Genomic DNA, 12,861 nt, shown 5'->3' on the forward strand with positions numbered 1-12,861 from the left:
CGCAATATTTTTTTTATTCTGATTATTAATATTAATAAATGTAACGGTTTATTAAACATGGTGCCATAAAAGGGCCAATCATTTTATCATGATTAAGAGGAGGGTTTAGGCACCATACGATCCATTACACATTGGTAACAACCCTTACACATTGTAAAATAACTGTAAAGCAATGTATTTCTTGGCTTATTCATTTAATAACTCTCGAGTCCTCCCATGTGAGGAACAATCTGCACAATAATATAAAGAGACAAACACAGATGGTCTTAACCTCATCACCCACACAACTGAACATCAAAAGATCAATAAAGGATTTTATAAGTGTAACACTTCAGTGATTCAGCTATCTATTTTTTTTATGCAACATTACACTTTCAACCAAATGGTTCATGGTGAGTCAACCAAATCCATCAAGCATAAGGATAGACTGATTTTGCATAAGGAACATGATACTATATAGTAATCCGAATTAAACTGAAATGCTGTTAACAAAAAAATAAGAAAATGGAGCAGATACTCTTCCAGTCAGAAGTTTGGACACACCTACTCATTCCTAATTATCATATTTATATCCCATTCAAAATTATGAAATAACACAAAAGGAAGTACTGTATATTAATTAGTAGTGTTACATTGTAGTGACCAAAAAAAATAAAAAATAAAAATAAAAATAAATTTGTGGCATTTAAGCATAAGCCTTTAAATCAAAAGGTGTCTAAGATAATTAGAAACATAAATTCAGTCAAGTTTGTCCAAACTTTTAACCAGTAGTGTATGAAGATGAGTAGCGAACTTTCAGAGAGGTTCAGGAACTTAGTATGGAAAGTGTGCATGTCTGCTTTATAAAGGCAAAATCTCAAAAATACTTTTTTTTAAATAATAATAATAATAATAATTGAAAGCGATCACAAATAAAATCTTTTCTCAACAACAAGCCGCACGGCATCATTCATGTCCATAGCACAAACTGAGAAATGTGGCAAAGTTTTGTTCAAATCCCATGTGTAATGTGTGTCTTGGCAATCACAACTAATAATATCATTGCCCACTTTTAAGATCCAATCAAATCCTAATGCATAATGTTAAGTCCCAACCTGCTTCTTGCTGAATATTCTGCTTCACTCAGAAATAAATCACATTATGGAAGTTAAATACATTGTGAATGCTGTTTCAAATTGTACCAGAGGTTGAGTAGAACTGTAAATGCTTATGAGTGTATCCAGATATATGGTGTGTGTGTGTCTCTGCCTCATACACATCATTGATGTGGGGTCTCTGGGTTCACTTATACACATGCTTGACTCTCTCTAGGTAAACATACTTTTGCCAGATCAGCAATATTGACATCTGACGGAAGATCAATATGACTTGATCTAACTGATTGGCCTGAGTGTATAGTTTTCTTTTTGTTTTTCAGCCACATATGATCACATTTTATCAGGAGTTTGTATGGACAGCTAAAGGGATTGAAAGTCTTGCACTGGGTTCAAAATCTTTGAGGTGTACATCCGGTAAACTAATGGCCGAGTTCAGAGAAGGGTATTGACTGACAGTGAGAAGCTATAACTGAGAACAGATGTGTAAAGACCAGGTAAGAGGCAGTATGGAACCACAGGGAAACACATATGGGTTTTTCGCACCCAGCAAGAGTGGAGATAACATCAGGTTATTGACCCAATTTGATAAAGATTAACATTTCATTCTTTCTTATGTTTGTTTGCTTGTCATTCATTTGTTTACTGATTAATTAATTCATTAATTCATTCATTATCTCCCTATTCACACTTGGATGCCACATTTTGCTAAAATGTCTATTTTTTTCCAGTTATTCAAATTTTCTATTTTATTATACATAAGGTGCTTCCGCTGTTTATCTCAATCATTCCTTATCCACTCACTCATTCCTCCAATCATTCATTCATTCATGAATAAACATAGATCTTTAATTTACTCACACACTTATACATTCCCATTTACTTAATCATCATTCAGTCATTTATTCATTCATTCATTCACTCATTCATTCTTATGGACTTACTTGTTCAGTCATTAATAGATTCAATCATTCATTCATTCATTTACCTCCCAGTGGCTGAAAACGAGTTGTGGGCAGGCCAGTCCGCTGGTCCTCTTCCTGATTTCATCAGCGAATCCGAAGCTCTCAGCAACAGGAAGTACAGCTTTAATGATGAACATGTCTGTCCCTTCTTTCATCTCTTCATGTAGGACTCGTCCTTCCCGCTTCGATAAAACACCATACATACGACCTGAAACACACACACAAACATGCATATGAACAAACCTTTTACAGCTTATATACGCTCACTGACCACTTTATTAGCTACACCTGTAAACCTACTTATTCATGCAATTATCTAATCAGCCTTAGCTTTCTGTTCTTGGCTGACAGAAGTGGAAACCAACGTGGTCTTCTGATGTTGTAGCCAATCCACCTCAAGGTTCGATGTGTTGTGCATTCTGAGATGCTATTCTACTCACAACAATTGTATAGAGGGATTGTCTGAGTTACTGTAGCCTTTCTGACAGCTCGAATCAGTCTGGCCATTCTCCGCTGACCTCTCTCATCAACAAGGTGTTTCTGTCCACAGAACTGCTGCTCACTGGATGTTTTTTGTTTTTGGCAAAAAAGTAAAGTAGAGACTGTTGTGCTTGAAAATCCCAGGAGATCAGCAGTTACAGAAATATTCAAACCAGCCGTCTGGCACCAAAAACGGTCGAAATCACTGAGATCACATTTTTTCCCCATTCTGATGGTTGATGTGAACATTAATTGAAGCTCCTGACCCGTATCTGAATGATTTTATGCATTGCACTGCTACCACAGGAGTGGCTGATTACATAATCGCATGAATAATTAGATGTACAGGTGTTCCTAATAAAGTGGTTGTGTGTGTATATATACAGCGATGACCCAAAACATTATGACCACCTGCCTAATAATAATAATAATAATTATACGTTTATTTTATATAGTGCCTTTCTTGAACCCAAGGTTGCTTTACATGAGAGCAAATATATTAAATACAGCAAATGGACCATTAACACGAAAAAAAAAAATCCCTTCCAAGCAGCCGAGTGATAACACTGAGTGAAGAGATGAGTTTTTAGATGTGATTTAGAGGAGGCGAAAGTGGTGAGTTCCCGAAGAGGTTGTGGGAGAGCATTCCAAAGTCGAGGAGCAACAGTCATAAATGACTACTCGGAGAGAGACTATGGTCTACTGGTGCAAATTTCCTGTTTGTCCCGAAGTTCGGGTTGTCCATAATGAGAGTTTTGCACAAGTAGACCATAGTCTCTCTCCGAGTGGGAATATAAGGGTGAAGCAACTCAGTGATGTACTGAGGAGCAAGTGTGTGAAGAGCCTTGAATGTTATCAACAATATCTTGTATTGAATGTGATAGGTAATTGGCAGCCAATGGAGCTGTCGCAGAATGGGAGTAAGACTTTAGGGTCTTAGTGGGTAAACCAAAGAATTGTGAATTACAATAATCCAATCAAGAGGAAATGAACACACAGACTAGTGTTTCTGCATTGTTCATATTGAGTACTGGACGGAGACGGGCAATATTGCGTAAATGAAAAAACAACGTCTTTATAATGTTTTTAACATGAGCCTCGAAGGTTAGTGATGTCTCAAAAATCATCCCAAGGTGACGATAGTGAGAGAAGGCTTAATGGCAGTCCCATAAACAACCAAAGTAAGGTCTGAACAGCGTGATACCAGTGATTTGGGGCCCATTATCAAGATCTCAGTCTTCTCCACATTGAGCTTCAAGAAGTTAGTATCCAACCAATGTCTTAAATCATGGAGACACGCAGATAATTATGGTGGTGGGAATGGTGTTGAGGAGCTATAACTAACATAAATCTGGGTGTCATCCACATAACAGTGGAAACTAAGGCCATGTTTCCGTATAATTTCGCCAAGTGGAAGGACATAAATTACAAAAAGAAGGGGGCCCAGCACTGACCCTTGAGGGACCCCTCTTAAAACAGAAGAAATCGATGATTTGTAATTCTGTATTGAGACAAACTGTTGCCTGTCTTGTAGATAGGATACAAACCAACAATAAGCAGTGGCGGAGATGCCTATAGCTGAAAGACGAGTAAGAAGGATTTTATGGGAGACAGTGTCAAAAGCTGAGCTAAGATTGAGTAGAAGAAGAATGTTGAGTGAACCTGTGTCTGTAGAAATTAGGTCATTAACTACCCTTAATAGAGCTGTTTCTGTGCTGTGTAGTGGGCAAAAACCTGACTGAAAGGGCTTGAAGAGCTTATTAGACTTCAGGTGTTCCTGAATTTGGGAAGCAACCACTCTCTCAAGGATCTTGGCCACAAATGGAAGGTTGGAAATAGGCCTATAATTCTCCAATACACATGGGTCAGCACCAGGTTTCTTGAGTATAGGGGAGACAGCGGCTGTTTTGATAGCTAATGAACAATACCAGAAGCAAGTGAAGTACTAATCAGGTGACAAATAGGAGTAGTGATAGCATGTAGAGAACATTTAAGGAGTGAAGTAGGTGCAGTAATATGCTGTTGGTCTTCCGTGTGCTGTCAAAACAGCACAAACCCGCCGACATATGGACTCTACAAGAACCCTGAGCAGCAGATCCTTCAAGTCCTTTAAGTTGCTAGGTGGAGTCATCATGGATGGGACTTGTTGCTCCAGCACATCCCACAGATGCTCAATCGGAAAACACCTTGAACTCATCATTTTTCTCAAACCATTCCTGAACAATGTGTGCAGTGTGGCAGGGTGCATTATCCTACTAAAAGAGGCCACTGCCATCAGGGAATACCATTGCTATGAAGGGGTGTACCTGGTCTGCAATGACATTTAGGTAGGTGTCAGGTGTCAAATTGACATCCACATTAATGGCAGGACCCAGGGTTCCCCAGAAGAACATGGCCAGTGCATCACACTCCCTCCACCGGCTTGTTGTCTTTCCACAGTGCATCCTGGTGCCATCACTTCCCCAGGTAAACGGCACACACGTACACGGCCATCCACCTGATGTAAAAGAAAACAGGACTCATCGGACCAGGTGACCTTAATCCACTGCTCCAAGGTCCAGTTCTGATGCTAGTGTGCCCATTGTAGGCACTTCCAATGGTGGACAGGGGTCATCATGGGCACTCTGACCAGTCTGTGGCTATGCAGCCCCATACGCAGCAGGGTGTGATGCACTGTGTTTTGTGACACATTTCTCCCGTATTCATTATTAAAATTTTCTGTGACTTGTGCCACAGTAGACCTTCTGTTGGTTCGGACCAGACAGGATAGCCTTTGTGCCCTCACACATCAATGAGCCTTGGGCACCCAACACCCTGTCACTGGTTTGTCCCTCCTCTGACCACTGTCGGTAAGTACTCACCACTGTTGCCCAGGATCACCCCACAAGCCTTGCCGTTTCAGAGATGCTCTGACTCTGTTGACAGATGCTCTGTTGTCTGGCCATAACAATTTTGCCCTTGTAAAAGTTGCTTAGGTCTTTACTCCTGCCCATTTCTCCTGCAATCAACATGTTGTCCACGAGAACTGATCGTTCTCTTACCATCTAATCTACCCAGACCTTGACATGTGGCCTTGTTAGGAGATGATCAACATTATTCACTTCACCTGTGAGTGGTCATAATATTTTGGATCATCAGTGTATACACTCACCGACATTACACTGATGTACACACCAGAAACACACATCAGTGATTCCATGCCAAATGATGGATAAAGGACCTCTTACAAAACAAACCCAGATGCGACTTGTGAAAAAATAAGGTACTTTGCGTTCTTTATAAATTGGAATTTTACCACAGAAGCACATTAAATCTTAACAATCACCTACACGCCAAACATGATATTTGGCACTGATGAGGTAACGCTGTGCAGCTTGTTGGAGTTCTCCCGTGGAGGGACTGTCGACACTCTGCTTCGACATTGTACTTTCAAAGCGTCTGCTAATGATTACCGGAAAATTCGGATGAAGGCAGTGCCAGCGCTAAAACCAAAACAAGATGTTGCTCATTTTCAGAATGGCATATTACCATACTACTATACTATTTCTATTATACATACACTGCCTGGCCAAAAAAAAAAAAAAGTTGCCGTTTGGATTTAAATAAGCAGATACTTAACAGCCAGTGATTGGATTATTATTGCAGTGATTAATATGTTTCAGCTGACAGCAATTCCTTTAACACTAACTGATGCAGTGAGTAGCTTCTCATTTCTTAAACAACCATGTCGGAAGATGTATCCCGTGGTCATGGAAAAGATGTTACTGTGTTTCAGAAGGGGCAAATCATTGGCCTGCATCAAGCAAAGAAAACAACTAAGGAGATTGCTGAAATTACTGGAATTGGGTTCAGAACTGTCCAATGCATTATTAAAATATGGATGCAATGCGACGAGAACTTACAGGATTGGGACTAAACAGCTGTTTGGCCACAAGAAAGCCACTTGTTAGTGAGGCTAATCAGAAAAAACTACTTCAATTTGCTAGGGAGCATAAAGATTGGACTGTCGAGCAATGGAAAAAGGTCATGTGGTCTGATGACTCCAGATTTAACCTATTCCAAAGCAATGGGTGAATCAGGGTAAGAAGGGAAGCACATTGTACAAGCCTCTGGAGGCAGTGTTATGATCTGGGGTTGATTCAATTGGTCATGTCCAGGCTCAGCAACGTTATGTGGCAATACAATTAAGTCAGTTGACTACCTGAATGTACTAAACGACCAGGTTATCTCATCAATAGATTTTTTCTTCCCTGACAGCACAGGCATATTCCAGGATGACATTTCCAAGATTCATCGGGCTTAAATTGTGAAAGAGTGGTTCAGGGAGGAATCATTTTCACACATGAGTTGGTCACCACAGAGTCCTGACCTTATCCCCACTGAAAGTCTTTGGGATGTGCTGGAGAAGACTTTATGGAGTGGTTACACTCTCCTGTCATCAATACAAGATCTCTGACAAAAATTAAGGTTGTCAAAACAATGTCATGATGAATAAGCACCATAATCAAAGCTAAAGGCGGTCCAACGAAATATTAGAGTAAGCTACATTTGTTTTGGCCAGTCAGTGTAGATATGACAGAAGTAGTAAGAGTAGTATTGGTAGTATGCATTTCCATACCCAGCCACTGTCTGCAGCATTTTTCATGTGGAGTTCAAAGTGCCGCTTGACGCTCTAATGCAAATCGTGTGAATTCCATATCCAAAGTCTATAGTCATGGCCTGCTGGCCGATTAATAATACACTTTCAAAATCCGTAATTATTCACGATTAACTATGAAAAATCAAGTGATTAATTGTGATTACATTTAATCGACTGAGCACTAATATCTGCAATTATCAAACTGCTATAACACTGCTGACACTGACAATTTTGTCAACTATCCACAAATGCACAAAATCACAAACACAAAAAAATCATCATCACCATACTACACTCACACCTGATCACATGTGTGTTTGGATTCATCTGTGGCAGACATTCTTCTCCTTTTACCAATACAAACAGCTGCTGAGCCATCCTCACACACAAACACACACACCAATGAGGAGAATACATGGAAGTGACAGGGGAGGAAACTGAGTCTGTGCATTTCACAGTTCGGCCCCAGAGACCATTGACCTGCTCACACCGTAGATCAGCGTGAAGCTCACTAAATAATACTTGATGACAGACATCTATAGAAGGTTATAACCTCTGCGCATCTAGGCCATAAGCAGTTACCTCTATGCTACTATGTTGCAAAAAACTGTTATAGACCACAGATAAAGGGACACATTGTGGAAAACACAATTTTCCTTGCTCTTAAAACAGGTTGATGTCTCTGTAGACATACTCCAACATTCACAGTGCACATTCACTACATTCTGAGCAGATATTAGGTAAAACTAACCTGCAATCAGAAACATTTTATTATATCATAACTATCAGGATATTTACATATGACCATCCACATATATACAACAATGCCTCCTCAGCTTTACTATTACTGAAACATTTGAAAACCCTGGTAAAACATATTCATTTATTAAGCTGGCCCCAACCTTATGTTCCCTGTCTGTCACTCACTCGACGTTAGCTGAATGCATGCTTGTGTTCATCCTCTCACCTTTCGCTTATGCTGCTGGATTTTACGGAGCATATCAGCAGTCACCCTCGCACGGTCGAGTGTTGTGCTTCCCCTGGGCGCTTCGGCAGTGAGTCCGCGGGTGCTAAAAGAGTATATTCAAAAGAGTATATTTCCTTCTAAAAGAGCTCTACTGGATGTGGTCATTTTCTCTCCCCTCCGGACAACCATGAAATCTGTCTCGAGTGCTTGGGGCACCAGCACGCCGAGGCAGCTTTCGTGGAAGGGTTATGTTCTCATTGCAAGAACATGCCCATCAGAACGTTGTGGTCGTGGCTCACTTCCTTCTTCATGAAGCAAGGAGCCACTGCGGCTGCTCCCTGACCTGCTCCGTTCTGGGCTGATGCTCAGCCGGCCGGGTCGGCAAACACCTTGGGCGATCTGGATGCGGATATGGGAGCGTTTTCACCAGCTCAACCCCCGTGGACCTCCCTCTATCCGGAAGAGCTGTCGAGGGATACACGCGGTCCTCCTCAGGGCATGTTTAATGTGTTGTTCACGGCTCGCGACAAGGATGAGCTTTCGGTTGCAGCGTCGGAGGGTGGGCTTCTGCTATCGGAAGCAGACGAATCTTCTGAGCTCCCGCCCATGGGCAGTAGAGCACAGGATGAGGCGGACGCTGAGATGGCAGCCGTGTTTGCCCTTGCGTCTGCGAACATCGGGTTGAAGTGGAACCCTCCACCCTGCCCTGAGCGTTTGCGGCTGGATGATTAGTTTCTGGGCTCGGAGTGCGACTCACAGCCGCGCCCTGCCACAGTGCCTTTCTTCCCGGAAGTGCACGAGAAGCTAACGAAGTTGTGGAAGGCATCTTTTTCTGCCCGTACACGCTTCGCGGGCTCATCCATCCTAACTACCCTCGACAGTGGAGCTTATGCCCGCAGGGCGCAGCCACCTGGCACGACCGACCAAGGCTCTCTTCCAAGGCCTGTAAGTTCTCTTCCTCATTAATGACGAAGGCTTACAAGGCCGCGGGTCAAGCCGCTTCCACCCTGCATGCCATGGCCATCCTGCAGGTCCACCAGGCCAAGGTGCTAAAAGATCTGCACAAGGGTAGAACCGAGTCAGGGTTAATGCAGGAACTGTGTACTGTGACTGACCTCGCCTTACGGGCGACGAAAGTCACGGCGCATTACCCTGAGGCAAGACCTTCTCACTCAGGGGCAAGGCACACTCCAGCACCCATGGCCGGACATCTGGAATCTCTTGAGGTCACCCAACACCCACGGTCTGGCTCCTGGATGGGACACAGAAGACCTAGCAGGTCTTCCGCCAGCGGTGGTAGACACGATCACTCAGGCCAGGGCCCCCTCTACAAGGCGGCTGTATGCCTTGAAGTGGCATCTTTTCGCTAACTGGTGTTCTTCCCATGGGGAAGACCCACACAGATGTGCTGTCGGGTCTGAACTGTCTTTCCTTCAGGAAGGGCTGGAGAGACGGCTGTCTCCCTCTACCCTGAAAGTGTACGTGGCTGCCATAGCAGCTCACCACGATACACTGGGGGACCTGCAAGCGCTCTCTGTTACCAGCGAATGCCTGGAGTTCAGGACGGCACACTCTCACGCGATCTTGAGACCCCGGCCCGGTTACGTGCTCAAAGTTCCCACCACTCCTTTTCGGGACCAGGTGGTGAAACTGCAAGTGCTCCCTTCAGAGGAGGAAGACCCGACCTTGTCGTTGCTGTGTCCAGTTCATGCCCTGTGCATCTATCTGGACCGCACGCAGAGCTTTAGATGCTCGGAGCAGCTCTTTGTCTGTTTTGGAGGACAGCAGAAGGGGAAAGCTGTCTCCAAACAGAGGTTGGCCCATTGGATTGTGGATGCCATTTCTCTCGCATACCAGTCTCAGGACTTGCCATGCCACTTGTGAGACCGGGCGCACTCCACTAGAGGTGTTGCGTCCTCCTGGGCACTGGCAAGGGGGGCCTCTCTAGCTGACATATGCAGAGCTATACCCAAAACCTTTGCAAGGTTTTATAACTGACGCATAGACCTGGTTTCGACCCCAGTGTTACGCGGTAACATCAGGTAGACCAGTCGGTCGGTTGGGTGTACCGCTTGCATTGCGCCTTTCCCCTTTTTTCAAAAGTGATAATGTGCACTTTTTTGTCCACAACGGTTCCCCGTACCCGGTGAACTCTGGACGCCTCTTTAATTCTTTAGCACTGTTCGGTGATGAACTTTGCAGAGGAGTAACGCCACCAGGCCCAGTACTCGTGGTATTCCCCTTTTCAGGTGAGCCTGTGTGCTAGGGCTCAGTGCTCCATGCGTGGTGATTCCCCCTTGGTAATCCCATATGATGAGATTCCAATGTTCAGTTTCCCCTTTAGGTGAAACCTGTGTTTCCCCTCATCAGAGCTGTCTCTGTCTCAGCCACTGTGCTGCATACCCTCTCTGTAGATAGGGTCCTCCTGTGGTATCATTCAATATGTGTACTTCCCCGTTGGTAAGTCCATGTGAGGTATGCTCCACATGTTAACCTCCCTCCAGCAGGATGTGATCTCCGTAGTACTCTCCTTCCTGGAGAAGGAAGAGCACTTCCCAACGCTATTCTAGAAAGTGCTCTGTGGGAGATTGCTTAACAGCAAATTAAGAAAGGCACCGCCGGTAGCCTACTTGGGTAAGTGCTGCAAAATATTTACATGCCCACAACAAGCATAGTCTTTCATAGAGACAATGGGTGAGTAAGCCATTTGGTGTTTCTCATGTGGCCCCAGAGTGGATTAAATCACTATACTTACTATTGTCTGTCTGAGGAAGCTGGGTGCCATTTTTGTTTCTTTTTGTGTTGGTCCCGCCTAGAAGCTGGAGTATGTTTTGTGGAATAACATTCCTTCAGGAAACCTTTTGCATTGATGAAGGGGAGCTTTTCTCTGAAGTTCCCAGCCAAATTGAGAATAGATACTAAGGATGGCTGCAAAATATTTACATGCCCACAAAAACCAATGGACTGAGGAAGTCATGGTATGTTTCTCAGGTGCCTCCAGATGGACTGACTCACTGAACATGCCTTTGGCAGTCCGAGGAAGCTGGGCGCTTTTTTTGTTTCTTTTTGTGATGGTTCCGCCTAGTGGCTGGAGTTTGTTTTGTGGAAGAACACTCCTTTGGGATAGCTATGGATGAATCTGCTCGTTCATTGTGCTTATGCCTCCTATTGGATGGAGTGTGTTTTGTGGAATTGTTTTTGCAGGACATTGGAATGATTATGTCATTTGCTGCACTTATAAAACAGCCGGCTCACTGAACATTTGTTTGAATGTCTGAGGAAACTGAACGGCTTTATTATTATTTTATTTTTATTTATTTTATATATATATATATATATATATATATATATATATATATATATATATACAGTAGTGCTCAAAAGCTTGCATACCCTGGCAGAAATTGTTAAATTTTGGCATTGATTTTGAAAATATGACTGATCATGCAAAAAAAACGTCTTTTATTTAAGGATAGTGATCATATGAAGCCATTTATTATCACATAGTTGTTTGGCTCCTTTTTAAATCATAATGATAACAGAAATCACCCAAATGGCCCTGATCAAAAGTTTACATACCCTTGAATGTTTGGCCTTGTTACAGACACACAAGGTGACACACAGGTTTAAATGGTAATTAAAGGTTAATTTCCCACACCTGTGGCTTTTTAAATTGCAATTAGTGTCTGTGTATAAATAGTCAATGAGTTTGTTAGCTCTCATGTGGATGCACTGAGCAGGCTAGATACTGAGCCATGGGGAGCAGAAAAGAACTGTCAAAAGACCTGCTTAACAAGGTAATGGAACTTTATAAAGATGGAAAAGGCTATAAAAAGATATCCACAGCCTTGAAAATGCCAGTCAGTAATGTTCAATCACTTATTAAGAAGTGGAAAATTCATGGATCTCTTGATACCAAGCCAAGGTCAGGTAGACCAAGAAAGATTTCAGCCACAACTGCCAGAAGAATTGTTTGGGATACAAAGAAAAACCCACAGGTAACCTCAGGAGAAATACAGGCTGCTCTGGAAAAAGACGGTGTGGTTGTTTCAATGAGCACAATACGATGATACTTGAACAAAAATGAGCTGCATGGTCAAGTTGCCAGAAAGAAGCCTTTACTGCACCAATACCACAAAAAAGCCCGGTTACAATATGCCCGATAACACCTTGACCCGCCACACAGCTTCTGCCACACTATAGTTTGGAGTGACGAGACCAAAATAGAGCTTTATGGTCACAACCATAAGCGCTATGTTTGGAGAGGGGTCAACAAGGCCTATAGTGAAAAGAATACCATCCCCACTGTGAAGCATGGTGGTGGCTCACTGATGTTTTGGGGGTATGTGAGCTCTAAAGGCATGGGGAATCTTGTGAAAATTGATGGCAAGATGAATGCAGCATGTTATCAGAAAATACTGGCAGACAATTTGCATTCTTCTGCATGAAAGCTGCACATGGGATGCTCTTGGACTTTCCAGCACGACAATGACCCTAAGCACAAGGCCAAGTTGACCCTCCAGTGGTTACAGCAGAAAAAGGTGAAGGTTCTGGAGTGGCCATCACAGTCTCCTGACCTTAATATCATCGAGCCACTTTGGGGAGATCTCAAATGTGCAGTTCATGCAAGACAACCAAAGACTTTGCATGACCTGGAGGCATTTTGCCAAGACGGATGGGCAGCTATACCACCTGCAAGAATTTGGGGCCTCATAG

The 12,861-nt window shown here is 43.1% G+C and overlaps 1 protein-coding gene across 1 annotated transcript in view; it reads right to left on the reverse strand.

Annotated features, from left to right (window-relative positions):
- The window catches only part of LOC127450764 (elongation factor-like GTPase 1), a 174,864-nt gene that overhangs the window by 11,394 nt on the left and 150,609 nt on the right, over window positions 1-12,861 (reverse strand). Inside the window, exon 19 of the mRNA XM_051715108.1 lies at window positions 2,083-2,267. Within this exon, the coding sequence (XP_051571068.1) occupies window positions 2,083-2,267 (185 nt within the window). The remainder of the gene's footprint in view (window positions 1-2,082; window positions 2,268-12,861) is intronic.

This window comes from Myxocyprinus asiaticus, chromosome 2 (genome assembly GCF_019703515.2).
Source record: "Myxocyprinus asiaticus isolate MX2 ecotype Aquarium Trade chromosome 2, UBuf_Myxa_2, whole genome shotgun sequence".
Lineage (NCBI taxonomy): Eukaryota > Metazoa > Chordata > Actinopteri > Cypriniformes > Catostomidae > Myxocyprinus > Myxocyprinus asiaticus.